The sequence below is a fragment of the Hippocampus zosterae genome, chromosome 2 (genome assembly GCF_025434085.1).
Source record: "Hippocampus zosterae strain Florida chromosome 2, ASM2543408v3, whole genome shotgun sequence".
Lineage (NCBI taxonomy): Eukaryota > Metazoa > Chordata > Actinopteri > Syngnathiformes > Syngnathidae > Hippocampus > Hippocampus zosterae.
In genome coordinates, this window is record NC_067452.1 from 23,205,078 (window position 1) to 23,232,859 (window position 27,782).

At 41.3% G+C, this 27,782-nt stretch overlaps 3 protein-coding genes across 3 annotated transcripts; 1 reads left to right on the forward strand and 2 right to left on the reverse strand.

Moving 5' to 3' along the window:
• The first annotated feature begins 56 nt into the window (after window positions 1-56).
• Window positions 57-5,174, forward strand: capza1b (capping actin protein of muscle Z-line subunit alpha 1b). The gene is made up of 10 exons (XM_052057283.1): window positions 57-262; window positions 878-941; window positions 1,540-1,591; window positions 1,758-1,821; window positions 1,914-2,120; window positions 3,307-3,386; window positions 3,507-3,585; window positions 3,676-3,747; window positions 3,853-3,915; window positions 4,035-5,174. Exons 1-10 carry the CDS (start codon window positions 224-226, stop codon window positions 4,173-4,175), a joined length of 861 nt encoding a protein of 286 aa, XP_051913243.1. The 5' UTR covers window positions 57-223; the 3' UTR covers window positions 4,176-5,174.
• Window positions 5,175-5,228: 54 nt separating this feature from the next.
• cttnbp2nlb (CTTNBP2 N-terminal like b) lies at window positions 5,229-21,299 on the reverse strand. Its single transcript, XM_052057220.1, has 5 exons — window positions 20,650-21,299; window positions 17,788-17,895; window positions 10,068-10,319; window positions 9,001-9,108; window positions 5,229-7,825 (listed from the first exon to the last, which is right to left on the reverse strand). The coding sequence occupies exons 1-5, from the start codon at window positions 20,653-20,655 to the stop codon at window positions 6,539-6,541; spliced, it is 1,761 nt and encodes a 586-aa protein (XP_051913180.1). The 5' UTR covers window positions 20,656-21,299; the 3' UTR covers window positions 5,229-6,538.
• Window positions 21,300-23,399: 2,100 nt separating this feature from the next.
• On the reverse strand, window positions 23,400-27,202 carry LOC127595609 (cytochrome P450 3A40-like). Its single transcript, XM_052057244.1, has 13 exons — window positions 26,990-27,202; window positions 26,168-26,261; window positions 26,015-26,067; window positions 25,839-25,938; window positions 25,625-25,738; window positions 25,458-25,546; window positions 25,216-25,364; window positions 25,005-25,132; window positions 24,834-24,912; window positions 24,417-24,577; window positions 24,123-24,349; window positions 23,864-24,026; window positions 23,400-23,776 (listed from the first exon to the last, which is right to left on the reverse strand). The coding sequence occupies exons 1-13, from the start codon at window positions 27,058-27,060 to the stop codon at window positions 23,681-23,683; spliced, it is 1,524 nt and encodes a 507-aa protein (XP_051913204.1). The 5' UTR covers window positions 27,061-27,202; the 3' UTR covers window positions 23,400-23,680.
• Between the last annotated feature and the right edge of the window lie 580 nt (window positions 27,203-27,782).

Genomic DNA, 27,782 nt, shown 5'->3' on the forward strand with positions numbered 1-27,782 from the left:
TAAAAGCCCGAGTAACCCCCCCCCCCCCGCCCCGCCGGTCTTCGTTTTTTTGTTGTTTTTTTGTCCTATAACAGTTGATAATACTTGTAAATGTTCGTCATAGTGTAGTGTGGTCTTTTCTTTTTAAGTTGTACAATACGCCACTTTTCCGTGTACTTGTCCTTACAACAATCGCATCGGTTCCATCACTCCGAGCGTTTAGGTGGGGTCACAATGAGCCAAGATGGCTGACGTTGAGGAACCGCTGTCAGACGAGGAGAAGGTTTGAATCTTGTAAACTTCTTTCATTCACGGTTCCAATCGCTCTAGTTTGCTAACAGGTAAAATACACGCACCGCTACGTGATTCGGTGACGCCGTGAAATGAAAAAAACAATTGTATTTCCCAAGATAGCTTTCGCTTAACATTTAGCCAGTGCTGGTAAGGCATCTTCAGCTAGCGGGATTTGTTTCAGCCTGATAATTGTGTGATGCAACCTTTAATTGTTGCGTACAGTGCATTGGAATTAAAAGCACAGTTACTCCTAAGTTAACGTGTCCGTTAGTTCTTGTAATTCACCCGGATAGATGTCAGCCAATGGGAAGGTTTGCTTGTGTCAGACGGGTACAGTTGCAGCTGAAATATTTGGGATCCTCACATTACTTGAAGTGCCCATTTCAGGTCGTTTAGTTTCGATTGAGCCTAGTGGACAACCCCTAGAATCAAAGCTGCAACGATGAAGACTCACGCTTATTTGTGATAGTTTTGTTTTTTTTTTGTAATAACGCCATCAAAGTAGCAGGTGGTATCTTGAATTCACGAGCAGACACGATATGTTTTTTTCTGGATTATAGTTCATTTTAATGTTCATACTGCGCATCTGTTTTTGATTTTAAAGGTTCGCATTGCAGCTAACTTTGTGACCCGTGCCCCCCCAGGAGAGTTCAATGAAGTCTTCAATGGTAAGACCTCAGCATTAAGGATTTGGAGTACCGGTATTTGGATACATTTACAACCGAGTATGTTGTATCTGAATAGTCTATGATAACTCGGTCAAAAACGTGTTAAGACGGTGGTAGAACGAGAAGTTTTTTACTTCCCTATTGTTGTTTGAACATGTAAACTGTGTTGAATAAATAATTGTATATTTTTCTTACATTTTGTGTACATGTTCAAATAAAGCACCAAATCAATCAAGACAGTTATTTTGCACAGAACTTGCAATTAATTTAGTCAGTTAACAGTTTGGTCTAAAATCTGTTAAGTAAATTGCTCATATTTAATCTGCCAAATGAATACATTTTTGGATTTAGTAGTCACATTCACTTAATTCATCAGAATACAGCAGAATAAAAAAAACACCTTGAATGAACCATGTTTGGATTGTGTGCTTGGAATAGAGGTGCAGCTAGTCATAATAAAAGAAACCAGTTTGTACTTTTACCTGTTTAACATGGTTGTATCCAAAGCATTTGGAGGCAGCCCCCTAGGATTTGGCCATCTACATTTCCAGCTATAAGGGTGAGGTGAAAAGGCCAATGTGTATTTTTGTCTTTACAGATGTGCGCCTTCTTCTTGACAATGATACCCTTCTCAGGGAGGGAGCATCGCAGTAAGTACCATTTATTATGGAAAAAGATATTTCTAATAACATGACAAATCAAGTCAAGTACAACTTTATTTTCAAATGTGCTGCAACATACAACACAGATGAAATTTCTTCTACAGATGAAATTTCAAATATTAACTGCATGATTTCATCCATCCCATGTGTCCAGCTCCTTTGCCCAGTACAATATGGATCAGTTCACACCTGCCAGACTTGATGGCTTTGAAGACCCGGTATGCATCTCCATAACCTTTCCTTCATTCCAGAAACACTGTTTTACAATTTTATTTTATTTTATTGTAACCTTCTTGTGTTTTATTTACAGGTTCTGATTACCGAACATGGTGACCTGGGTCAGGGGCGCTTCCTGGACCCTCGCAACAATTTATCTTTCCGCTTTGACCACCTACGGAAAGAAGTTAGTGATGTGCAACCATATGAAGGAGACACATCTCTGAAAACCTGGAGGGATTCCTGTGACAATGCCCTTAGTGCCTATGTCAGAGAGCACTACCCTACTGGAGTCTCCACAGTGAGTTGCACCTAAATGCTGCAAAATAATACAATGGTACCTTGTCTTACAAGTGACCCAATTTAAAAGTTTAAGAGATATGAGTCCCTTTGGGGTGTGCCAGGGCAGCACAGAACGTAGCACAGTTCATGTCACAAGAACCAGCATTATGTCAGATGGCGAACTATTCTTAAAGAAAGTCTTTAAGCTGTTTAATGTCACTCCAAATTGACATTTACTGTCAAACTAAACATTAAACAAGGAAATTTGCGCATTTTATATTCAAAACAATAACATGAATGCTCTAGGAAGCGCCCGTAGTTTCATGCGAGCAATCAAAGCAAAAGAATAACACACTGGCTATTAGCCTCTGCATTGCGGTGTTATAACCAATGCCTTTATCAGAATCAGAATCAGAATCATCTTTATTGGCCAAGTATGTAGAACACACAAGGAATTTGTCTCCGGTATAACACGCTGCACTAGTATCATCGTAAACAACAAAATCATTGAACCATTTTAGAGTATACCAGTAGTTTTGTAGTACCATTTTGTGGTGCAAGAAGAGTGACCATGTCAGTGACTGTTTAAGGAGTTAATGGCTAGAGGGAAGAAGCTGTTTAAGTGTCTACTGGATTTGGTGCGCATGGATCTGTAGCGTCTGCCTAAGGGGAGTGGCTGAAAAAGGTGGTGGGCAGGGTGCGGGGGATCCAGGAGGATTTTCCGTGCCCTTGTCTTGATTCTTGCAGTGTGCAAGTCCTCAAGAGTGGGTAGGGCGGTGCCAACGATTTTTTCCGCCGTCCTAACTGTCCGTTGAAGTCGGATTTTGTCCTTTTTTGTGGCGACCCCAAACCAAACCGTGATGGAAGAACACAGGATTGATTCGATGACTGCCGTGTAGAACTGTCGGAGCACCTGCTGTGGCAGGCCATGCTTCCTCAGCAGCCTCAGGAAGTACAGGAAGTTTATCTTACTGCCTTCTGGTGGCCAATGCATGCACAACAAATGGGGGCACAATGTGGCGCAGAATTGGAGTAATGGCTTTTCTACTGATTTTAATGGAGAATGATGATTTAAAATACAAGTGCTCTGAGTAAAAAGTGTAGTCATGGAACAAATTAAACTTGTAAGTCAAAGCCCCACTGGAGTAGTGTACAAACTACATTTGACCAATTTTCTCGCCTTGTGTATTGTGTGTGTGTCACAGGTATATGGAAAAAATGTTGACGGCCAGCAAACGATCATAGCCTGCATTGAGGGACATCAGTTTCAACCCAAAAACTTTTGGTACTGTACCCTCTAATTTAGTTTCTTTTTTTGTTTTGTTTTGTTTTTAAAATCAGTGAAATAGACTATAAATGATGTTGCCACTAACTAAAGTGATGGATGGATCCGTTTGCCGAACAGGAATGGTCGCTGTCGGTCAGAGTGGAAACTTACCATTGGTCAGTCGACTGCACAGGTAGTAGGAGTGCTGAAGATACAGGTCAGTTCACCTCGGAGTACTTTTTTGTTTGAGTGATGAATTGGGTAACGGTCAATGGAAAAAAACGAACCCTGTTCCTTCTGTATCTAGGTGCACTACTATGAAGATGGTAATGTGCAATTGGTTAGTCATAAAGAGATAGAACAATCCATATCAGTGACTGTAAGTAAACCATTACTCTTGCTCTTCAGAATGGTGACTCTTTGTTGTGTGCTTCTTTATGTGTTGGTTAAATATTGTATCTGGATTGGCTTCATTGTGTTTCAGAGTGAAACTCAGACAGCTAAGGAATTTGTTGACATTATCGAACATGCTGAAAATGACTACCAGGTAAACTGCTCCTCTTATGATTCTGTATCTCGAGTAGCAGTTGGTTTAATGTGACTCATGAAGTTAAAATATAACACGTACACTAGTAATAATGCACTTTGCTCCTCTTTCATCACCAGACTGCAATCAGTGAGAACTACCAGGCCATGTCTGATACAACCTTTAAGGCTCTACGTCGCCAGCTGCCCGTCACACGCACCAAGATCGACTGGAATAAAATTCTGAGTTACAAAATTGGCAAGGAGATGCAGAATGCCTAGTGGGAGGTCAGGAACTGGCCAGGGAGATTGCTAGCTTCACTGGTCCTACCTAGTTATCCCCATGGACTTAAACCAAAGTAAAACCATATCAGTTTGGGGCAAGGAATCAATGGAAACAACTCGTCAAAACAGATTGCAGATGAATGCATGCGTGTCTGAAGACATTTATCTAAGAAAGAGTTTGGTCAATTGTGTAAGAACAGCGTATTGATAAAGACTTGCGGTGTACACAAAAACACGATGTGAGAAAAACAGAACATTGTTTTGGAGCAAGAAATTTGGGAATGGGTTGTAAGGTGATTTACATTGTTTTCAGAATTATACATGATGTAGGAGAGAAGCTATTGAAGAAAACTATTGATACCCCAGAGGTGAAAATGTCAATGCTCATTAAATTGATAGTATTGGTGATTGGAAGTAGTGCAATCCTTCGCATTTAGCTCTTCTCTTGCAATGTAAACCTCCATGTACTGTATGTCTGCCAAGCCAAGGGAACATTTTTAAGTTGTCCTCCATGTTTTGACTGAAATAAGACAATGTGCCTGCTTCTCGAAGCTGGGATTTGCTCTTGCGTTGGAAGGATCACGTCCACTGCTGTCCTTTACATTTACAAAAAGAAAACACGAAAAACCATTTGTCAAAATCTCTTTCCTATGGTAAAGACCTCCATTCTCTCACCCACAAATGCACATTTCTAATTTAATATGCTGCTTTCTTTTGGAGTCATGAAATGTTCTACTGCAATAAATTATGTGTTGGTAAATGTCAAGGGCGCATAAATCGGTTGCCATGCAAAGCAAGATGTTAACTTCTGTAGGGCCACATCAAACTGTAACTACATACCAATACTTCAAAGTGGAAATTTTTGGATGGATGCTATGTTAAGCCCTTAGACTGTTACCAACTCTGTGCTGATCAGTTATGTGTTGCCTGTACTGCCCCATTCTGTTGTCTGAATTAAAGGACAGAATAACAGCTGTATTGCCGTTATTGTACCCATGCAAGAGTCGTATGCTTGTTATGCTGAGTGTGTAAAAACTAAAGACAACTACATTGTACACAGTGAGCACCAAATTGTACATTATTGATATTTTTCAGTATGATTGGTTAAAACCTTCAATTATGTAACCTGATAAATTGGTCTGATTCCTAATTCATTCGGTTGGATTTGTGATCGTCTTTTTGAGTTGTGTGAGGGTGATCATGAATGACTCTCAGCCCACGCAGGATCTTGCACACTACTAGTTTGGAAAGGTAAATCAAGTCAATGTTGCAAATTTACATATTAAAAGAGGACAAATCTACAAAAAAAAAAAAACAAGCTTGACTTACAAATGGCTGCAATAATTGCAGGAATCAACATGACACATCTGTTTTCTATTTGGTTCATGTTAGTCTCCTGAATAAACATTTTTTCCCCAGGACTGCACAGTAGTCTCAGTGTACTGCACAGTCATTTACTAGACTGCTTTTGATTTACAGTGTACAGTACTATTCTTTGAAACAATCTTTAAATATTTTTTTTCATGGATTGGTGGCAACAACTTGCATTCAAAGAACCACTTTTTCTATCTTTGTCCCATCGACAGGTAAAACAGTTTTTCTTCAAGTATTTTTCGCTCATTGTGTCTTGTTTGCGACAGTGTTGACATTCGGGGGATAGTGCCATGACCCTTTTTAAGTTAGTCAGTCTCCAGTTTCTTCAGGTTCAACACATCCCAAGTCTTATCTGCACTGCTTTCCGCATGACTCTTGTGCGGTGACGCCAATCAAATACAACATCAGAGAGGGCGAGCGGTCTACCCGGGTACCTTCTCATCAGTCACAGAGCTTACTTATAGTTTACAGCTGCAGTGAGGTAGTGGATTGCTATGATGTGAACAGGGAGAAGGTCACTCTAGTAGTGATTATCACTTAGGATAATTTTCGACTCCTATAGATGGCACGCTTGCTTTAAAGATGCAGTGGAAATATAAGACATTTCCTTTGCAATAGCCTTTATCTTTAAACTAAGAACACCATCTGGAGGAGTAAAAAATAATCAGGTGCTTCATGAAGCTTCATTTTCCCATTACTACCCCGCAGGTAGAATGTGTTGCTGGCAGTAGTCATTTGTGGTCTTACTTTATCATCTGTAGAATGCCATCGAATGCCAATTTATAGCCAGTGCCACTGCCATCCATTCTTGTCTAAACTTACCAATGCTAGCTCGCTTGAATTCTGTTGACTTTATGCATCTGCCTGTCTTTGCAGTCCTCCAAAGAGGCAGCTGTGCAAAATGTTGATGGATTTTACACAACTCAGGTAGTGTGGGAAGTAGAAATTGTGTGCATTTTAAAGGGTTCATCAGCATGATGCAGGCATTAACTACTAGAAGATAAAACCAGGTCAGGTTCTGTAGCTCCTTCTTGTCCGCTGCTGAAGTTCCCTGTAAGTTCAGGGAACAGGCTGGTTCGGGCAGAATGACTTGGGGAGCCAGGAGTCGGACTCATCCCTGGCTTCTTGGGAGGGATTGGGGGAGGGTGAGTCCTCTCTGATCGAGGGGGGAGAGGGGAACGGATACCTGGAGATAGCGACCCAGAAGGTGACCTCCCCCCGGGGGGCGATGCAGCTACATTCCGGTAGTCTGTACCAAATGGAGAGCTGCTCATTGGTACCAGCTTGACACCAGCCTGCTGGCTGGTGAACCGGGACAGCACCTGTGTGACAGTGTTGCGGGCTAGCTGCTTGGCTGCACTGTGCTCTGGTGGGGGAGGGTTGGAGGCGGTGGTGGGTGAGAGCTCCCTGGGGGAAAGAGGGCCACCGTGCTGTTGCTGCTCCAGCTCCGCCTGGGTTTGAAACTTGTGTCTCGCAGCTTGGAACCGTTGATTGACTCCAGCCTGGTAGGAGGACTGATGGAAACCAGGGCTGTTGAAATGTTTGACCAAAACTGGTGAAGAAATGGGGGAAGAGGAGAGGGAAGAGGAGGCGGTACTGGATGGAGAGTAAGGTACAGTCTGAGGATGTAGAGGAGAATGTAAGCTTGCTCCTGCCTCGTTTTCAGGCACCAATGTGTTTTCTGTTCCTCTCACATCCTGAGTTGCCTCCGTCTCTTTGAGATTATGATGGCCGTTGACCTTTAACACAGAGACCGTTTTTCCAGGGACAATTACTTTTCCATCAGGTTCGGTCTGAACGGAGGTGGACATGGCTATTATCTTAGAGGGTGACTCTTTTACCACCGTCACTACCTCTGTTGTCCCCTGTTTGGACTCAGTGCTTTCAGCCAATCGCTTTTTCAGCTGTTCAAGTTGTCTCCTCAGGTCCTTACTCCTTTCCTCTTCCTTTATAAGCCTGGTTTTCAGTTGCTCATGCTCAGTGGTAAAATCAGCAAGTTTCCTCTTAGACTGATCCTCAAGTTCAGCAGCCCTTCTTTTTTCCTCATTGAGCAGCCCCTGTAGCTTTTCCACCACTCCCGTCTCCTCTTGGAGCAAAGTACGGAGCGCTAAGACCTTCTGTGACTCTTCCTCTGCTCGACTTCTGGCTTTCTGGAGCTCCAGGCTGAGAGTGGATGAAAGCTGCTGCTGCTGGCTCAGCGACTCCTCTGCCTGGCTCGCGGTCTGATCCTGTTCTCTCTCCAGTCGCTGCACTGTTGCACGCTCAATTTCAAGCTGGAGAGATCAGAGCATTGGTGAGTAAAGCAAGGCAGCATATGGCCACAAGGAGGCAGAATAGCTCTGCTTTGTTGAATCGTAGCATCAGCTAGTATGACGCGGAGGTCCACACACAATGAGCATACACAGTCAAACCCGGACACCCTTCTATACAGAGCCAGACCTGTTATTATATAATTTTAACTAATGTTTGTAGTTTAACAGTTTCATGCACCCTGAAACCTGATAACATGATAAACTGTCCAGTGTAGTAACCACTGTCGCTGAAATGGTTAACATGCACAGCTTCTATGGGATTTACATTTTTTTAAAGACATGGATTTCTATCAGATTTTGTACTCTCTTGAATTCGGCTCTGGTAGACTTTCAATAGTGTTTCCTATTTTTTTTTGCAACAAATTAATTGATTGCAAAAATGTTATTTATATTTGTGCAAATTGAAAAATCAGATTTACTATCAAAGACCCAGACCTGTGGGAATATTTTGTCGTAAAGTATTGTTCACCATAAAACATACATATACTGTACCTACGAAACAAAATTTTTTCGAACAAAGCTAATGGTCTGTAGTACCCCGTTTTTGTGTTTACATGATGGCTTCATTCAGTCAGTAATAATAAATAATAAGGCTTGTTAGCTTGCTTCAACAGTTTGCTGGGGATATAAAATGGGCTATTTCTACTCAAACAGGAAAGGCTGAGGAAAACTGTTGGACGCCGTCTTACGTAAGGCCCTAATGTAGAGTCTGACGCTGCACTCAAGCATTTGTGCTCGAGCCGACCAGAAATGTAGATCCATTAGCTCCAGTTTCCTGAGGCTTGAAACTCCAGGCAGGACAACTAAACAATGGCCTCTTCCTCATCTGTTTCCTCTCCAACAGCCACGTGCGTGCGCATTATGGTGCCTGTGTATGCTCTTGATCTTTAAAAGCCCTGCCCACCACACGGAGTTCGACAATGGAGCCCCACTGATGCTTTCCTGCGACCTTCCTGCTTTTTACAGTATATCGCAGCTTTCAGTATGAACGAGAAAAAGACAAGCAAAAAAGGAGTGGGAAAGAAGAAAAAAATAAAAGCAACATGAGCTCTCCTAGGTCAAGTATCAACAAGTTGAATACTTGGGCACCTTTAACACAAGCACATCCATCGCTTCAGTATTATGTGGGTCAGCACCTGTTGCAACAGTTCATCTCTTTCTGTTTGCAGTATTAAGGAGAAATTGTCATTCTGTGCAGATTCATTGGCATGCCGCAGTTTTTCTTCCGCTAGATCAGCGATCATCTGTCAAATATAGAAACATGAGACCAATGAATCAAAGGACATGTTTGCCCACTTCACCACAGACTAAGAATAAAGAAAATGACAAAAACGGATTCAAAGTTTTGATTCGTCAAGAATTTTCTGACTTTTAGAATTGTAATATTATTATTATTATTACGACTACTATACCGTCTTTATTACCGATTTGTTTTACTGTTTATTGTATATGTTAAATTGCTCCATGTACAGCACGTTGTATGCAGGATGGCTGTTTGAAAGTGCTCTATAAATACAGTTTACTTGACTTGACTTATTATTGTTTTGCATTGATTTACTTTTTAAATTTAATATGACTTACCTGCTAGCAAGTGCGAATAATCTATCAATCCTCCTTCAGGTCAGGTGTGCTGGAGCCTATTGCAGCTGACTTTGGGTAAGACGCAAGGTCCACCTTGGACTGGTAGCCAGCCAATCACCAGGCACAAATAAACTAATGACCATTCACACCACCTGTGGTAACCATTCGTCCACTGTGCCACAGTGATGATAATAATAACATATTAGCTTTCTGTGATGTTTGATGTTTGTGTACATAGAATGGTTGTCTATTTGTGGCCTGCAAGTGAATGCTGACCATTCTAGCGTGCACACTGCCTCTTGTCCAAAGTTAGCTGGAATAGACTCAAGCTCACCCACAAGGCAAGGATGAGTGCTCCAAAAAATGGATGGATAGGTCTCATTAACCTGCAAAGCTCTGCACGAAGTCATCGAAGCTTCATATCTCTCCAACCCTGGGTGTGAGGGAGCTATTCCAGTGTCCAAAAACATGGAGCTCAAATTCATATTTACACACACAATCAGGCTATTGTACAAGCCTCGTTGTGACACTTCCTGGTTTTCTGGTATCATCGCCACACGCAAATTGAAGTGAGGCTGCGTGAGCATTTTACAACCTGACAAAAAGTGTGTGGACTAATTACCCTTCTGTGTCTGCTCTCAGTTGCTGCCAATTGTCTCATCATCCTTTCCTGCATTCTCTTGCAATGGGCCATGACAAGTTTCAGTACAGCCAGAGGGTTGGGGCCCACTCCTTGCCCCTGCAGGCTTGCATGAGTCTGGGCGAGTGTGTTTTGGTTCTCTGCTGCTTTGCTGTCCCGTTGCAAGGCCAGAAATGGATCGCTGAGGTCATACTGGCCATAACGCTCTTGGATGAAAGCATCTTTGTGTTGAGCCTGAAAGACACAGACAAATGATTCTTACAATGTTTCATAACTCACATTGATACACTGACAGTGAGAGTACTCGCTGCAGGTCAGTCAGCCATTTCCCATACTTCTGTAAGGACGAGCGTCATTCAACTCAAAACTAATGATGGGAAAATGAAGTTTCAATTTGCTTCATGAGCCAGTTGTATTTTTTTTTTACTTCTCTAGAAGGCACTCTGTTCAATATTGGGCTGATAGTACACTTATGTTTTTCTTGACCCTCTTTATTTTAACCAACAGTGTCATCTAGATGAGTAAAAAACATACAAGAACTGGTTCATAAAGCAAATTTGAAGCTTCATTTTCCCATCACCAATAAAAACAAAAACAAAACAAGACTTCTTAATCAGGTCAAATTGAATTCAAACTGTGATTTCATAGCTATACTTTATTTACGTACGTCTCAACCGATGTGGTTTTGTGGTTATGTTCAGCGCGGACCATTTTGCACCCCTTCCACTATGTAGGGCAACCATATGGAATTGTCTTCTTTTTTGCTTGATTATTCATAATTGTGCTATCCTAGAAGTGTTTTGATTAGTGCTGCAGTCAATCGACCAACTTCCAAAGGGGAAAAAAAAAAATTGCAGACTGCACCCAACGAGAGACTAGTCTGTGCAGTATGGTCCCCTTTCCTCAACACGTCACATGTTACAAACCAAACCAGTAACAGAATCGTAATGTTCACAATATTACAAATATGTTAACATTTTCTGTACAGTCTATTTGAGATGATGTCCTCATTATTATTGCACTTTGTTACAGTTGCAGCTGTTGTGAAAGCACTACATAAGATATCCTTTTTTTGTCCCACACTGGGGACAAATAAAGGATATCTTTACAGTAAAGGGGTGGAAATTTGAATAAAATATGTTTCCCCTTTTTGTAGAAACCATATGTAATGTTTATTAGACTTTAAAAAAAAAACAAATCTGCTACTTTTTTTCCTCCCTAATGCATTTCAATGCATGTCAATTATACACAGATGTTTGCTATGTGCAGGCCGACCTGGTCCCTATACAATTGTGTGTGTGTGTGTGTGTGTGTGTGTGTGTGTGTGTGTGTGTGTGTGTGTGTGTGTGCCTGTCTGTGTAGGAAATCAATGCAGAGACGTTATTGTAAGTTTGAGCACAAGCAGATGGTCTATCCCCACAACCAAAACACAAAGGGGTGAGATTATACACCCGTTCCAAAAGCAGATGTTAATTCCTCCCCAGAGACACAGAGGTGAATGACCAGGCCATGAAATCAAACGGATGTTAAGATCGTCAATATATTTTAGAGTCAACACATACGGTACCCTGCAAGAGTCAAGGTTGTCAAAGAGAAGCAGATGACCAAAAAAAAAACAAAGTATCACTTTGTACTAGGTCATGAGGAAATATTTGAACTCTTGAGCAAATACAACCAAGCATTCAAACATGTCTGAGGCTCTCCTGAAAGGATCCCATCTTCCTCCTTCCTAATGACAAATGCAACAAATTTTTCCGTCAAAGATCATCACTCTGGCAGGTTTTTTCTTTCCCCTTGATCAAAGACCTCTACAATGTAAAAACACACTCGTAAATACTCGGGGCAACCTTAAAGACGCTCACTGTCCCTGGCTGAACAAAGAATCTGACCCTCAGAGAACAGATTAGAAAACATGCACAAAGACACTGTCTGAATGTCTTCAGTGCCAGCCTTTGTCTCCGTGTCTGACCCACTAGGTTTCATTGTGAGACTGGTTGCAGAATCTCTGTCTTTTTCCTTCTTGTGCGTGCAGGTGTGCATTAATGCGTCCACGCGCGCATATGCGTGCATGCAGTCCACAATATGTTTACCTGTGAACAAGTTGTTCTGTCCTGAACTGAGTAAAACTGGGGTGCTTATTTTTCTAGTTCCCTGGGATGCTACCGATCATGTGTGTGGTGCAAGATAGTTGGAATTATAATAACAAGGTGTGATTTCTTGGATGAGATTTTTGCAAGACTCACTACTCTACAAGCCATTGACAACAAATGTCTTCACATCCAAAATAGGTAAAGGAACGAATTGAACAATAATTAAAGGGGTTTGCATTTTTCTTGCCGGGATGTAAACACCCCTCTACTTATTCCTGCGATAGTTTTGGGACTGGAATAGGCATTCTACCATCCTTAGGCTGTCTTTTCATCACCTTGGATCACATCCGGCATCTAATGTGACACGTGACTAACAACCTGACCTACACCTGCAGGGATCTGTTGTCAGTCAAGGTTCACTATTGCCTGAAGTCACAATCACAGCCTTGTGCGAGATGAGAGGGAGCCACGGAGTCTTGTTTCCTCAGTGGGACCGTGCAGAGAGAGTCAAACAATGAAGCATGCTCCCGGTGTGGTCACTATAGCAAAGAATATTATGATGGCACATTTCTCCTGTTACGCATGCATAGTCAAGCCTTTCATTTTGCTCCTGAACAATACTGTGAAAGACATTAACTAATAAATGGATCCCAGTGCACCTGTGTGTGCCACTGAGTGCATCTGGGTTTGCCTTGTTTTCCCACTATCTGTCAACTGAAAATGACCTGACGGTGCCCAAAAGCTCAGGTAGCAAACGTCAGAGCTCATCTGCTTTCTGGGTTTGGTCATAGGATGTTCAAAAGACTCACGCTGTGTCTTTTGTTCCTGAAGAGTGGTATCAGAGTGCTGTCTGATGGTCTAGCGATCAGTGCTGTTGTGATGTTTTATTATTATTATATATATTTTTAATAATCATTCAAAGCTTATTGCATGTACAATTCACTGATGGCACTGCTATAGAACGAGAATCTGGAGCACCAGGAGAAACATTTTACAACGGTGCACGCACGTACGATAGTTTCTGCACTTAATATGCTGCAAAAGTGCATCCCATGCCTCCGCGTCAGGTCTCTACTATGGTAGACAGTGATTTCCTTTTCACAAAATCACAAACTCTTGTATCTACTTCGTTTTTCTGTTTCGTTCATTTTAAATGCCGTTACGGCTGTTGTTCATCATGGCACGCACAAGTATGTGCGTGCATGTGTGCACATGCAGTAACAGGTCGAATGCGGGAGGTTAGTTGCTTGTAAAGTAGATCTTCGGTCAAAAAAGGTTGGCCGCCCCTGGTCTAGTAAAAGTCAAGCAAATGTGTTTTCCAATAGGATGTCCATTTTTTGAGAAGATTTGGGCTTGATGCCACCACAGTCCACGGCTGATTCTGTGTGTGTTGCTGGTCAGTGGGGATTTGTTGAACAGTAACAAACTTCAGAAAATTGAAATAGGTTATGTGAGTAGTTATAGTGGTAAATATTTCACATTGTCATTTGAAATCCTCACATAGAAAGCCAGATTGTCTCGACATATGAGAACTGCCTTGCTAAAGTGAACGTGAACACAGGTAAAGCAACTATCACAAGTTCCAGTTGTAGTTTTTATCCAGAAACTGGAATATAATAAAAAAGAAAAACTGAGGATGACGTCAACCTGCCAACCATAACCAGACCGGATTTAAGGACAGGGTCAACGTGACTACACCCCATTGTTTTGTGCCAAAAGAAATAAAACAAGAGACAGAAAGAGCTCACAACATCTCCAGTGAATGGTTTTTGGAGCAGAATCCTGTGCTTGGGGCGTTTGCTGTATCGTACAGACGTTAGACCAATGAAATACCTCACTTTGCCTCAGGGGATGAACAATGAGACTGGTACTTGGTCATGTTTACCCGATTTCGACATTTGTTGTTATCGATAAGTAGGCAGACAGACTTTGTTTACACAAGTCATTCTTACTTTCTGACAAGCAAACAGTACATCACTGGACACAGGCCAAAACCTTCAATGTATATAATTTCACAAATCTATTCAATTGGTCACTCCACACGTGTGTGTGTGTCTGTGTGTTTGCTATTTTTATTTGTATTACAATTTACTGACCAAGTGGCAAAAATGACTTCCTCACTTTGACACTGCATTGTTTAAGGTTCATCAAACATGACATTTTTGGGCTGATTTTTGAGGTCGAAGGATTCGGGCAGAACACCAGTGAAACAAGAATGGCCTGGTAAATTTGGTAAAGCTTTTGCTTTTTTTAAGCTGAAAGGTATACAAAACTTTAGGGATAGATGTATTCTTGTCAACCAGTTAAACATGGTCTCACACACAGTGGTGCCTTGATGAGATACAAGTAACTGGACAGACACTTTCGATTTTTTTTTTTTTTTTTTTTTAAGATTGCGGAATTGAAATACAGTACAAGCAAGAATCTGAAATACAAGTGTGCTTTAGACTACCACCGCTAGATGACAGCAACAAAATGTAAAATTCAAAAAGGAAGGACATGAAAAGGAAGGACGAAACATTAAATACAGTCATGTTTTGTGCTTTAATAAAGGATATGAAAGAAAAAAAATGTAGGAATGTGGCTTCAGCATTCTAATCACACAAATCTAAGGTCTTGAGAACCTTGAAACATTGTTAAAGCCATTCAGTCCTAAACAGCTCATGATTGAATCTGGACAAAAACAACTCTTTCTTCATGTTCGGTGTTTAGGATGGAGAATCTGTTTGGTAATGAGCACGGAACTAGAGCACTGCTCCTGCTTTCATGCTTTAAACTTGCATTCCTTTAAGGTAACAAGCCCTCTGTGCCATTCATGCCTGACTGACAGACAGATTATGTTTGCTTCCCCATTAGATAAAGACAAGTCAAAAGATAGGCCACTCCCAGTGGAATATGACCTGTTTGCCATGTCACGTTCTCAGGAATTTTCCTTCTAGTGCAAGTGCTTATCCAAGTTTATCCAAGTCTTTTAAGGTGCAATGAATAAAGTAGGCAAACAATGAGAAGGGGCATGTGTTGTTTCTTAAGGTGAAACAATCAGAAAATGTCCTATTGTCCGAAGATGCCTACACCTTTGGAATTGTTGTAACTTGAGCATCCCACAAATAATGACTGTTTTAGACTGCAATATACAACCAAAGGTGGCCCTGAATAAAACCACTGTTCAAATATGAAACGAAGACCAGTTCAAAGATTTCTGTAGCACCCTTAACAATGCCAGAACCGCTGTCTTGTATATGCTGGACGGGCCCCAGACAAAAGGGACGGAAGTCAGTGATTTTGGAGGTCTCTGTACATCCGCCACAGAGTCAACACCCAACTGCTAAACAGCCCATTAGAGACTACTAGGGTGTGTGCATGCAAGCGTGCCTGTGTGTGTGTGTGCGATTGGGCAGATGGACAAGGGTCATGGTGAATTACGAGAGCTGCCTTGGAATATTGCTGTGTAACATGATTGAGGTGGGGGAAGGCAAAGCTTGAAATACAAAGAAAGGACGGACAATGAGGTGACAGTCCACTTGCCCACGATTGCTGGGAACTTGTTTTGAGTTTTATCTCGTACCTTACATGCATCCAACCTGGATTGCTGATATTTAAGATTCAAACAGCCAAGATTAAAATGCTTCAAGAAAATTGGTCCTGCTTTGTTTGTTGGGTATATCCTCGGTAACATCGGCGTGCTTTCAAGGCATTCAGCAGCATTTAATGGCTCCATCCAAGCATGGAGAGGTTGCTGCAATGTGGCCAGAGTGTGAGAAGCAATCATGGGCCCGAGGCGAGCCCAGTGGGAGCACTCTCAAACACTGCGACCATGCTGTCTGGTCAGCATGGATGAATGACCAACGCAAGGAGGACCAACCGAGCCGACGTGTGGGGAATAGCTCTCAAATATTCCTCATGTCTAAGCAAAAAAAATTAAAACTGTGTTCTTATACCACGGGCTGCTCCCATGCATGTGTATTTATTATTATTATTATTATTATTGTTTTAAAGACCTTTAAAGTCAGGGGCCACTATGGAGTTGTGTGTTCCTTGCAAGGCCATTATGACAGTGAAAACATAAATGTTTAATCTTCTCATTGCATTATTACTTGTACACAACAAATTGATGGATTACTTGTTTTGAAATCGGTCAAGCTAACTATTATAGTTTTGAGTTATTATTCAAGTGACTGTAAACAAGGTAACAACATTATTGCAAAGCCTTAACATTGTTTATTATACATGACAGGTTGACATTTTAGTACAGATTTTAGCAGGGATCATGCAAGTTGACACAGATGATTTGCGGGCCACATAAAATGACGTGGTCAGACGGATCCGGCCCCCGGGCTTTGAGTTTGATATCTGTGCTTTAGATCAATATGACTTGAAGCTGCTTTGGTGTGCGCATCAGAAACACCGAGTCATCATGAAAATACATAGGATAATCAAACTTTGATTTCTTACTACGAGTGGGCAAACATTTACACTGTCATGTGTAATCATGTGTATTCTATTTGCATATTCATGATGAACATTTAACAAAAAATGTCCACCCTACCCTGTAATTGTCCGCACTGTCAGCAAGCGTACACATTTTACTGTTTGCATGTGCATTGTCTGCTTTGCGTTTATGTATAAAGAAAAGTTTGGGAGACTGACTAATGTGAATTTCTAACAGCATAGCATCACTTCGAATTTCTTGTCGTTGAAATGAGGAAGTCTCAAAGACAGCTTATGGTGATATTCTCTGTGATTTATGATGAAAACTTGTTCAAATGAGATCCGATTGGTTGATTGATAATAAGTCATCTGCGCAGACTTGATGCTGTGTTCATTTGTCAGAACTACAGTCCTCATGAAAAGGCCAATTTTCCATGTCATAGCACATTATTTTCCCATTTTCCCCCCAAATTGAGAACAAATCACTCACTCCACTCCCTGAGCAAACAGCAAAAATTGTTGACATTGGTGGAACCAAAATCCCGCACCATTGTCTGTACTCATGCCGTTTCCTCGGTTTCCTGTTGGCACATCCCCTCTCGGTTAAGTGACATTCTTTTTGCAAGTGTAATGCTGAGAGAGCTTAATTTCCATCAGAAAGAAAAGAGCCGTTTTGCATCCGCGGTTATTCACTGGCAGTGGCGGAGCTAGACTTTTATCAGTGGGGATGGGCCTTGGGTGGTCAAGGCTATCTCTTGGGGTCCTCAAAACAAAAACTTGGAAATGCATCCGAAAAAAAAAAATCGACATATTTTTTGATATTGAATAAAATTTTCACACGCGCACACACACACACACACACACACAAGCCCGTTGATACTTCAGAGCTGCATGGCATCACTTACAGTCACACAATGTTCAAAAATGCCCACATTCAGCCGAAAAAGATGTTAGAGAAAATAGACCAATGTAATAGTCAAGCTTTTCAGCTCGTTGACACACTGTGGCAGTATATAAACCGAGGATGGGCAACTGGTGGATCCCGCACTTTGAGTGGCCCTTTGATTAATTTCCCCCCTCCTCCCCATTTTAAACATTCATTATATGTTCCCGACAGAGAATAGGAGGAAAGTGTTCATGGCAGAACTTGGGGAGAGTCAGCTGTTGGTGGTGGTTGTACTTACCCTAAAGGCATGAATGACCACCTCCTGGGCCTCCAGCTCTCCCTCCAAGATACTGAAGAGAGTCAGCAGCTCTGCTCTACTCAGAGCCTCCACATTCATCTTGCCCTCCTAAGAAAGAAGAAAGGCACACAGACTAAGAAACAAGCCGCTAAACCATGTGTAACTGTTCTCCTTGAATCTGAATCTTCTTCATGGGCCAGGAATGTTACAACACACAAGGAATGTGTCTCTGGTAGATGCAGCCACTTGAGTATTACAGTAGACGATATAACAAAATATACTGTTATTGCTACATTTGTGTAAAAAAATATATATATAAATAAATAAATAAAAAATATGAGGCCAACATATCAGTAGCTTTCAAGGAGGATGTTTGCAACTATTCAATAAAAGCACTCACAGGGGCATTTTCCCATTCAACAAAGACTTTCAGACTTCAAAACAAATAAGCAATTCAAAAACTTAATTAGCTGTTGATCTAGCGCACGGGTGCCAACCTCCGGTTCTTGAGGCCTGCTATCCTGCATGTTTTAGATATTTCCATCCCCCCCAACGCATCTGATTCAAATGATCAGGATTGTTATATTAAGAAATATAAAGTATAAATAAAAATATAACATACAATTTTTGCGGCCAGTAAGTAGTGCAGTAATACTGAGACAACACAATTTCACAAGACATTCCACACAATTTTAGGCTTCTCAGATGGTTTGTTGGGTTATAAAATGGAAGTCACTGGCATAACTACAGGTTAATGGAACAGGGAGCAAAGTCTTTTTTTTCACTCCTTCATCCAATTCTCTTATATTATGATGATTATGAGTTTTATCCTTTTAATAAGGCAAGGATATGAATCTGTCTGATTATTTTCAGATCCTAATCGCAAGACTGCATAATAAGGATTGGTATGTGTCTGTCTGTCTGCTTGGGCGAGAGCAAGCTGTCAGGTCAGGTCCAAAAAGCCCAACACACCTCAAATATGACACACGCACACACACACACACACACACACACACACACAAAACATCTGATCTGGAAGAACTGTTCATGGGGTCTTTTCTGTCTTCCTATGTAGATATGGTAATACAAATATTATTGTGGTAATGTACTGGCTGTCGAGATTGGAGCTCATGCAATGCATCAGGCATTCTGGGAGTTTAAGGGCACGTTGACGAGTCCAGTGTTAGTTTTTGTTGCCCTATCATTAAAATATGCCTCTGATGTCATTTTTCTTCATGATTACAAGCCACACTTAAAACCGTTTCATCCTTGCCACCACAACCTCTTGTACCCTTTTTCCCTAAGCAACATGCAAACAAGAGCCCGTAATTTTTTTACAACTGGCATAAAAGAAAAAAGAAAAAAAACAGCAAAAAAAAGTCAGAGGCATCAAACTTTTTTTTTCCCAAGATGGCGCCCGAGCAGGCAGCCTTCGGAAAGTCCTCTTCAAGAGCCTTGCTTTTTTGTTGTTTTTTTTCTTTTGTTTTGTCACATGGTGTTTGTTGTTTTGTCGTGTGGAACTGATGTGAACTGTTTTCAGCGTTTTATGGCCATGACGTTCGTCAAAGGAGAAGAATGCGTTGTGTTATTTTGTGATTTTGATTTCAAGATGGCGCCGCGAGAGTGGCTGCCTTTCCAACAGCTCCTATATTTTGTTGTTCTACTTCTTCCTTTCATAACTTTGCTGCTGTGAATTGGGAATTTTTCCATTGCGACACTAAAAAAGGATTTCTTATCCTGTTTAAGGCATTAAGAGATCATTTAAACACTTCAGTTTCTTATATTTTACTCAAATCTTACCTGATTATGGTGTCATTAATTGTGCAACAAAAATAATTCTGAAGCTTGATTAAAATATATATATATATATATATATATATATATATATTGCAGTGATTGCAGCTGCTCACTCTCACATTTGATTTGACAGTGTTTCACGAAAATGTATGCTTCAAAGTGTCTCCTCAGTGTTTACACAGTCTGCAAAGTGAGTGCACTCGAGTGTCTGTCAAATTCCTCAGTTTATCCTGTGGCTCCACTGGCTGAAATGCTAAAAGTGTTATTTGCCCCAAGATTTCTGAGCGTTTTTCTGTGAAGTAATGCTCACATATTTACACAAAAGTAAAATATACTTGTTCCAGTCATCTCAGTGGAAACAGTGTTAACTAGTTGTTACTTTCTCACTGATTATTTGGGGAGGCAACAGTCAACGTGGACCAGTTTTGCCTTGTCACCTGATACTTGTAGCTCAACTCCAATGAAAAACCATTCCAACATTCCAGGAATGCCCACAATATGGGAGTCAACATTCACGAGTAAATATGAATCCCATTCTAAAGCTTGGAAGTATTCAAGAATCAGCCCTGTTAAATCCGCACAAGATGGTCTCAAAGTGTTCTTCTGTGTTGTTGCATTTTATTCCATCATCCTGGCAGAGACCAGGGACGACGAGGCGCGATTCTTTCCAAGGAGCGTTCAAAGCAAGAAATGATTATTACGCTTGCTCGGCAGCAGCAGTTAATTCGCTAGTACTGTACTTGGTAGACACTAATTCTGTTTCATGGCAGCACCATTCGCTTCAAGTGTGAAACACATCAGGAACATCAAATTAGAGTGAGCGATGATTACAAGATCTATTCTGCATCGATATCTCATTGGTGCTTACATCTAGTCGACATGACTTAAAGCGTTTATTGAGAGACCTGATCCAATACATAGTTGCACTCAACCATTGATCAACCATTAATGAAATGCTCTTTGCGTTGATAGGTCACATTTGGGATAATTCTTGTTCGAAACACAAAATAGATTCGTCATAAGAAACGGAAAGCATGAAGAAAAAGCAGTATGTGTTATCCATACCTTCATACACTCTCGTCTCCCACGCGTCAAATCCAGAAATTGATTGCAGTTGAAACGTTTGGCTCGGAACAGTCCGCTGTCAAAAGGCGCTCCTACTCCCAAACCGAACACCAGACAGTCAACGATTCAACGCCCGCAGCCAATAGCAGACGTGCTTTCTCATGATCTGGCCAATGGCGGCCACGTTCTTCATTAAGGGGGTGGGGTTAAAGGCGTTTCCATTTGTTGGGATAAAGCTCTTTGTTTCGGTCCTGTGTCGCGTTTCTGGCTTCCACCCAATGTTCACATCCTTTTGATGGGTGGATAATTCCTCACATACAAAATGTTCAAGACAGAATTACAAACGATACAATGATGCGGCACAGACAGTGGCAGCAATGATTCATCGATTATCAACAGATACTAAATATAACTGTTTTTGTAGCTTTGATTCGAAAAATAAAACAAAACGTTGCGCACAGCTGCTAAATCAGATGCATCCACATTTGGTCTTTTTTTCTTTTGTTAATTACGTCATTCATCAGATTATCATACTACTGTAATCTCTGGTGGTTTCGCGTGTTTGTTGTGTATTCCGTAATGTATGGTATACTTAATAATGGGATTTTTGGACATTGAAGCTCACCTGAATCCAACTAAAACGATTTTCTAGGGGAATGGAGTTTGCATGTTCTCCCCGGGCCTGCGTGGGTTTTCTCCGGGCACTCCGGTTTCCTCCCACATTCCAAAGACATGCATGGCAGGCTGTTTGAACACTCAAAATTGTCCCTAGGTGTGAGTGTGAGCGCGAATGGTTGTTCGTCTCTGTGTGCCCTGCGATTGGCTGGCAACCAGTTCAGGGTGTCCCCCGCCTACTGCCCAAAGACAGCTGGGATAGGCTCCAGCACCCCCGCGACCCTAGTGAGGATAATAGCGGTTCGGAAAATGAATGAATGAATAATAAGGCTTAATACTGATCAAAGATTTTTGAATACTGACCCAGATCATCCGTGCGCTGTTCTTAAATGCTAGGACAGTCATTTTAAAAATGTAGGACGGGGGCTCCCTCTTGTGACACAAAAGAACGTGATTAAATGTTCAAACTGTGCTTAATCCAAAAGTTGCATTTGTTTTTTAAAAAAAATAATATTTAACTTATGTGCCATATATTTTAGTTGTTATGTTATGTTTATTGTTTTTATGTAAGTGCAGCATTAATGTTCAAACTGTGTCTATATGTGGACTAGGATATCAAAAGGGTATAGTGCATGGGTCCCCAAACTACGGCCCGCGGGCCGGATACGGCCCGTCAGTACATTTGGCCTGGCCCTCTAACCCTCCTGTTGTCCTCGGGTCAAAATGACCCGTCACTGTGTTAAAGAAACCCCCAAAACCCCTAACTGCAAACATCGGTGTCTACGAGCCTACTGGAACCTACAAAAGGATGATAAGGAAGGAACACAAGAACTTTAAAAGACTGCTCATATGTGTCAGAGAGATTCTGCTCTGACAACTGAGCTGAACTTTTATCTGTTAAGATTGTGCATGGCACAACAGAAAGTTAATGTTCCATGGCTTTTTTTCTATGAAGAACCCAGAGAGAGTTATTTAGTTATTATTTATTTCCTGTTTTTTTCTGTGAAGAACTCAGAGAGGGTCTAGTTAGTTATTCATTCATTCATCTTCCGAACCGCTTGATCCTCACTAGGGTTGCGGGGGATGCTGGAGCCTATCCCAGCTGTCTCCGGGCGGTAGGCGGAGGACACCCTGAATCGGTTGCCAGCCAATCACAGGGCACACAGAGACGAACAACCATCCACGCTCACACTCACACCTAGGGACAATTTAGAGTGGTCAATCAGCCTGCCACGCATGTTTTTGGAATGTGGGAGGAAACCGGAGCACCCGGAGAAAACCCACGCAGGCCCAGGGAGAACATGCAAACTCCACACAGGGAGGCCGGAGCTGGAATCGAACCCGGTACCTCTGCACTGTGAAGCCGACGTGCTAACCACTGGACTACCGGGCCGCTAGTTAGTTATTATTTATTTCATTAATAGTGTTATTACTTGTTTCCTGACTTTTTTTCTGTCAAGAACCTGGAAAGGGTTATTTAGTTATGTGTGGCTTTCTGGAAAACAATACATTTTTTAAGCTCCCCTACGATCGTCACACTTTTTCTGTTACAAACTGACAGCGGCCCCCCATCAGAGAAGGGAAAAGTTATCTGGCCCTCATAGGAAAAAGTTTGGGGATTTAAGAGGGATTTAAAGAGTGGAAAATGTGGCGTCAAAGGAAGGAAAAGATGATCTCGCCATACGAGTGGCAGTAGATATGTCACCTGAGTCAAAGAGAATAGCAAGGAATAGGATTTTATTTAGTTATTTGTTTGTTTGTTTTTGTCAGTACAAATCAGATTCTGGTCTAGATGAAATACACATCAGTTGTTTGCTTTTAATTAGTATCATGTTGTTGTTCATTATTATTAGCATTAATATGATCATGGAAGCAAAATAGTGACATAAATTAAGGGACTCTTTCCCACTCCTTTTTGATCATGGAAAATGATGTGGGTTTCCTTTTCTACTGGTTCATATAAAACATCCCAAACCAAGTCAAAATGCAAACCTTTGAAGTTACATGAGATGCTGTCGTACAATCACCCCGATATCACCTCTGTTGGCACCGTATTCCATTTGTGTGCAGCTTCATCAGTTGCGTTGAAGTTTCACTATTTGACACAGGTCTAAAATAATCGGAGTCTGTCTGGGTTTATAGTCCATTTGCATTCATTTAATGCATTTACCACGTAAACGATTCAGTGATTTATAGACAAGTGGCAGAACTTTAAAGTGTATTCTATAGATGACTAGGAGCCAATGTCAAGACTTTAAGACTGGAGTAATGTTAATATTTCGAAAAGGACTATGTGGACTCCTACTATCACATTATTTGCTAAAAACTTCAATTTAAAGTGAACTGGACATAATGGCAACAAAGAGACATTTAGCCAATTACTTTTTTTTGTTTCTATTATTAAATACATTTCTCTTTAATAACAATCTGCTGTGACCGCTCTTGGCACCAGTTTCAGTTTGATGGGATTCTTGGGTGCTGTAAATCCATCTTTTGATAACTCCATCGGAATCTAGGAAAATAAACACACACACACACACATAGTTGAATCCAAATCGAAAACACTTTTGCCTCAAAATGACTGATATCGTTGACTCACGTCCGTTTCTTTGCAGGTGACAAAGCTAAAGTTCTGCAAGATCTCCACTAAAGCCAACTTCATCATCAGGAGAGCGAATCGCATGCCAATGCAGTTCCTTGGCCCTGCGCCGAATGGCAGGAAGGCGTATGGATCCATGTTGTCTTTGTTCTCTTTGCTAAACCTATTTTTTTTAAAAAAGACAACAAATAGTCATCCAGGCCAGCTGCCAACGATAAGGCGACAATGAATTTTCCACCCTTGCTTTTCAGTTTTGTACCTTTCGGGTTTGAAAGCGTCCGGTTCAGGCCACAAAGAAGGGTCGCGGTGAAGAACATATATTGGTAACATGACAACAGTTCCCTTAGGAATAGTCACACCACAGACTTCCACAGATGTCTTGGCTACCCTTTCCAATCGGTTCGCGATAGGGTACAGCCTTGATGACTCATTCACCACCATATCCAGGTATTCCATCTGCATCAGCTCGTCATAGCTAGGCCTAACCTAGATTGATACAAAGCGCAGTTGCTGGAAACATGATGAGAAGTGACGGAAAAGTTGGAGAAGTGACCTTATCTGGAAATGTTTCATCAATCTCTTCTTGCAAAGCCTTCTGGATGTCAGGGTGAGTTGCTAGGTTATAGGCTAAAAAGCACAATGAGCTGCTGCTTGTTTCATAGCCTGCAAAGATGAATATCATGGCCTGGGAGAGGATTTCGTGATCTGTCAGACCTGCGACACAAATACAACACAATCAAATAGCACTGCCTGCAAATACGCTATACCCTGCGAAGCCTTTTTTTTCTTTCATTTCAGGTTGCCTTCATCTGAGTTTAACTTTAACCAAAATGAATACAAATGACACTATTTCGAGGTTCATTGCATCGTTTTGTTTTTTAATACAGGACCAGCACTGCGCTGCAGTCCGAGGATTGGGGACCACTGTTTCAATGTACAGTATGTGCTGCATGTGTTTTTTCCCCATTACCTTTCTGGTTATTTGCATTTTCTTTGCCGGATTCTGAAGTCTGAGAGTCCACCATCAGCTGCATGAAATCTACTCGGGTCTGCCAGGCAGGAGAAGCATCTGTAGTTTAGTGAATGCTAAATATTACAGAAATCTGTAATGACCCAATTGATCATCTCTCGACTTGATTACTTTGCTACTGTTTTTGTTTCGATCAGATTTGATGGTCTGTAAGAAGTTGTAGAAGAAAGTCAACACGTCCGCAGGGAAGAAGGACACGTCTAGCTTCTCCATCAGTGGCCGCAGAAACGGAAAGAGGACTGATATCCGAAAGAAAAGATTTACTGTTAAAAAGAGGGCCACAGGGACATGAGAGAGTACATTGTAACAGTGTGGGACTGACCAATAAGCACAAGCACAGGATTCAAGAAGTCAAACTTGGTCATTTTCTTTATGTTCGCCACAAATGGATCAGTGGGACGGTTAAGAGAGTCAATGTCTACACTGAAAGCAGTGCTGGTCACAACATCCATACTGTAAGGTCCAAATACACTGCAAAAAGCATCGGATATCACCCTATGATTAACTGTTATCAGAAGCACATTTTCAATCCATTGCATTGCGAAAAAATAAATCCCAACTCACTCTTTGACGTTAATGACCTCATCAGAATCTACTTTCTTCTGAAGACTCTTGATCAAAGTACTAGAATGCTTCAGCATGATTGAGTACATCTGCAAAAACATGATCAACAATTCAATTGGTACAAAATGTTGAGATGATGATGGAAGAAAAATCTAAATGCTTTTGACCTCTTTCAGTCGCCCACTTGTGAATGACGGCGAGAGTACGCTGCGAATCCTCTTCCAATCCTCATCTTCCACTATTGAGACAGCGTCCTTTAAAGGTCCGTTGAGGCCCATATCCTAAACACAACAGCACAGAGTTAGAGAATGAGTTGTTCTCGTGTTTTGTTGTATTCTTCTCCTACAATTTATGTTTGACTTGATTGTGATATTTCCTTACCCGTCTGTTGGTGAAGACAGAATAACATTCTTTAACCAAGATCGTTTTGATCATAGCTGTGTCCATAATAGCCATGACGGGAACTCTGCCATCATACAACCTTAGAGCAAATGTTTAAGTACTGTATATGAAGTAGATATTTAGTATCACCAATATGAGCACACATACACACTCACCCCCACACTTTTCCATACTTTTGAAAGCATTCCATGTCAAAATAATGGATGCCCTAATGAAAAATGGAGAGAGAAAAACAAAGCTACATGATGCCACAAAGATGGCTAAACCTTCAAACATTGAGTCACAGTATGAGGCTGAATATGTCTTACCTGCCGATATTTCAGAAATGTTCCAATAAAGGGCAATGGTTTGGGACCTTTGACCCCTAATTTCTTGAAAAAGCCATACGGGGCATTTCCATATCTAGAGAAGAGAGAGAAAAAACTATCTCAAAGTCAAATATAACTGCCATTACAATGGCATACATTTTTATTTGAACATTTTCCAGCCTGAATTTCAAACCACATCCTTATAATCTGATTTGCTCCGATTACACTTAAGGAGTGGTGATACTGTAAAATTATTTTGTGAAACAAATGCCCACAGTGGGCAGCACAGTGGGGACTGGTTCGCACGCCCGCCTCATAGTGCACAGGTCAAAGGTTCGATTCCGGTTCCGGCCTTCCTGTGTGGAGTTTGCAAGTTCTTCCCGTGCCTGCGTGGGTTTTCACTGGGCACACTCCCACATTCCAAAAACACGAGTGTCAGGTTAATGAAACTCTCTAAATTGCCACTAGGTCGGTTACACCACGAACTGGTCGCACCCCACTAACTGCCCGAAGACAGCAGGGATAGGCTCCAGCACGTCCGCGACTGTTGTTAGGATAAGCGGATAAGATGGATAGATGGAGACATCCACAGTCAACATTTCTGTGAGGTAAAAGTTGTTTCCTTTGCGCTAGTCTAGTTTTGAAGGAAATCGTGGACAGTCGCCATAACAGCATGTGTATTTTGTATACACCATTGCACACACTAAGTCAGTTTTGTGTGCAGCAACTCAAGAGTGACTACTTCTGGCATGAAATGAGTAACTTTTAAAAGGTAGGAGTAACTTTTCAAATCGAAAGTAAACATATCTAAACTCGACTTACAGTGCTAGTAGAGCCAAGACAATGGTTATTAAAGTCCACGTCTCGATGGAAAAATATAGGAAAGAGTCCATCTCGTCTCTGTACGTGTTGTCAAGAACGTCCGTTCAGGTTGAGACAAGTAAAACTTGTCAGTGGTGTTGGTGTAGAGAAACACGGATTTATGTAACATATCACAACCCTCAGTGCAGTCGGACCGCAGCCTGGGGAGGCGTGGCGCAATGCTTGCATAATACTCTTTTGTCCACACAAAATGGTGATTCAGAAGAACAGTAAACAAGACTTAATCTTGCATATAGATTGCATTTGAGAAGAGTATTATTTTTTTATTAATCCAGAAAATTAAAAATGTGATTAGAAGTGTTTGCCCCCCTAAATTGCTGTATAAGATATCCTTTATTTGTCCCACACTGGGGAAATATGTGTTCTTAAGATGGATTTGAATATATCGCATACATTTTATTTTGGAAGTGGTTATTGGTATTCAATCTGCCAGTAAAATGTTTTGTATTTCCTTTATTGAAGTTCTTCTACTTGAATGGAATAAACGCTGATGGGACCTATAAATAGCATTTACTGTATACAGTAATCCCTCGTTTCTCACGGTTAATGGGGACCAAAACCACCCGCGATAAAACCACCCGCGATGCACTGCACCCATGACAAACGAACCGTGAAGTAGCGAGGGATCACTGTAGTGTAATGTTCAATGTTTAACTGCCCACAATACATATTTCCGGTTCTATTCAGTCAACCTCGTGAATAGTGCGACTATAAAAGTTAATTATTTGTATAC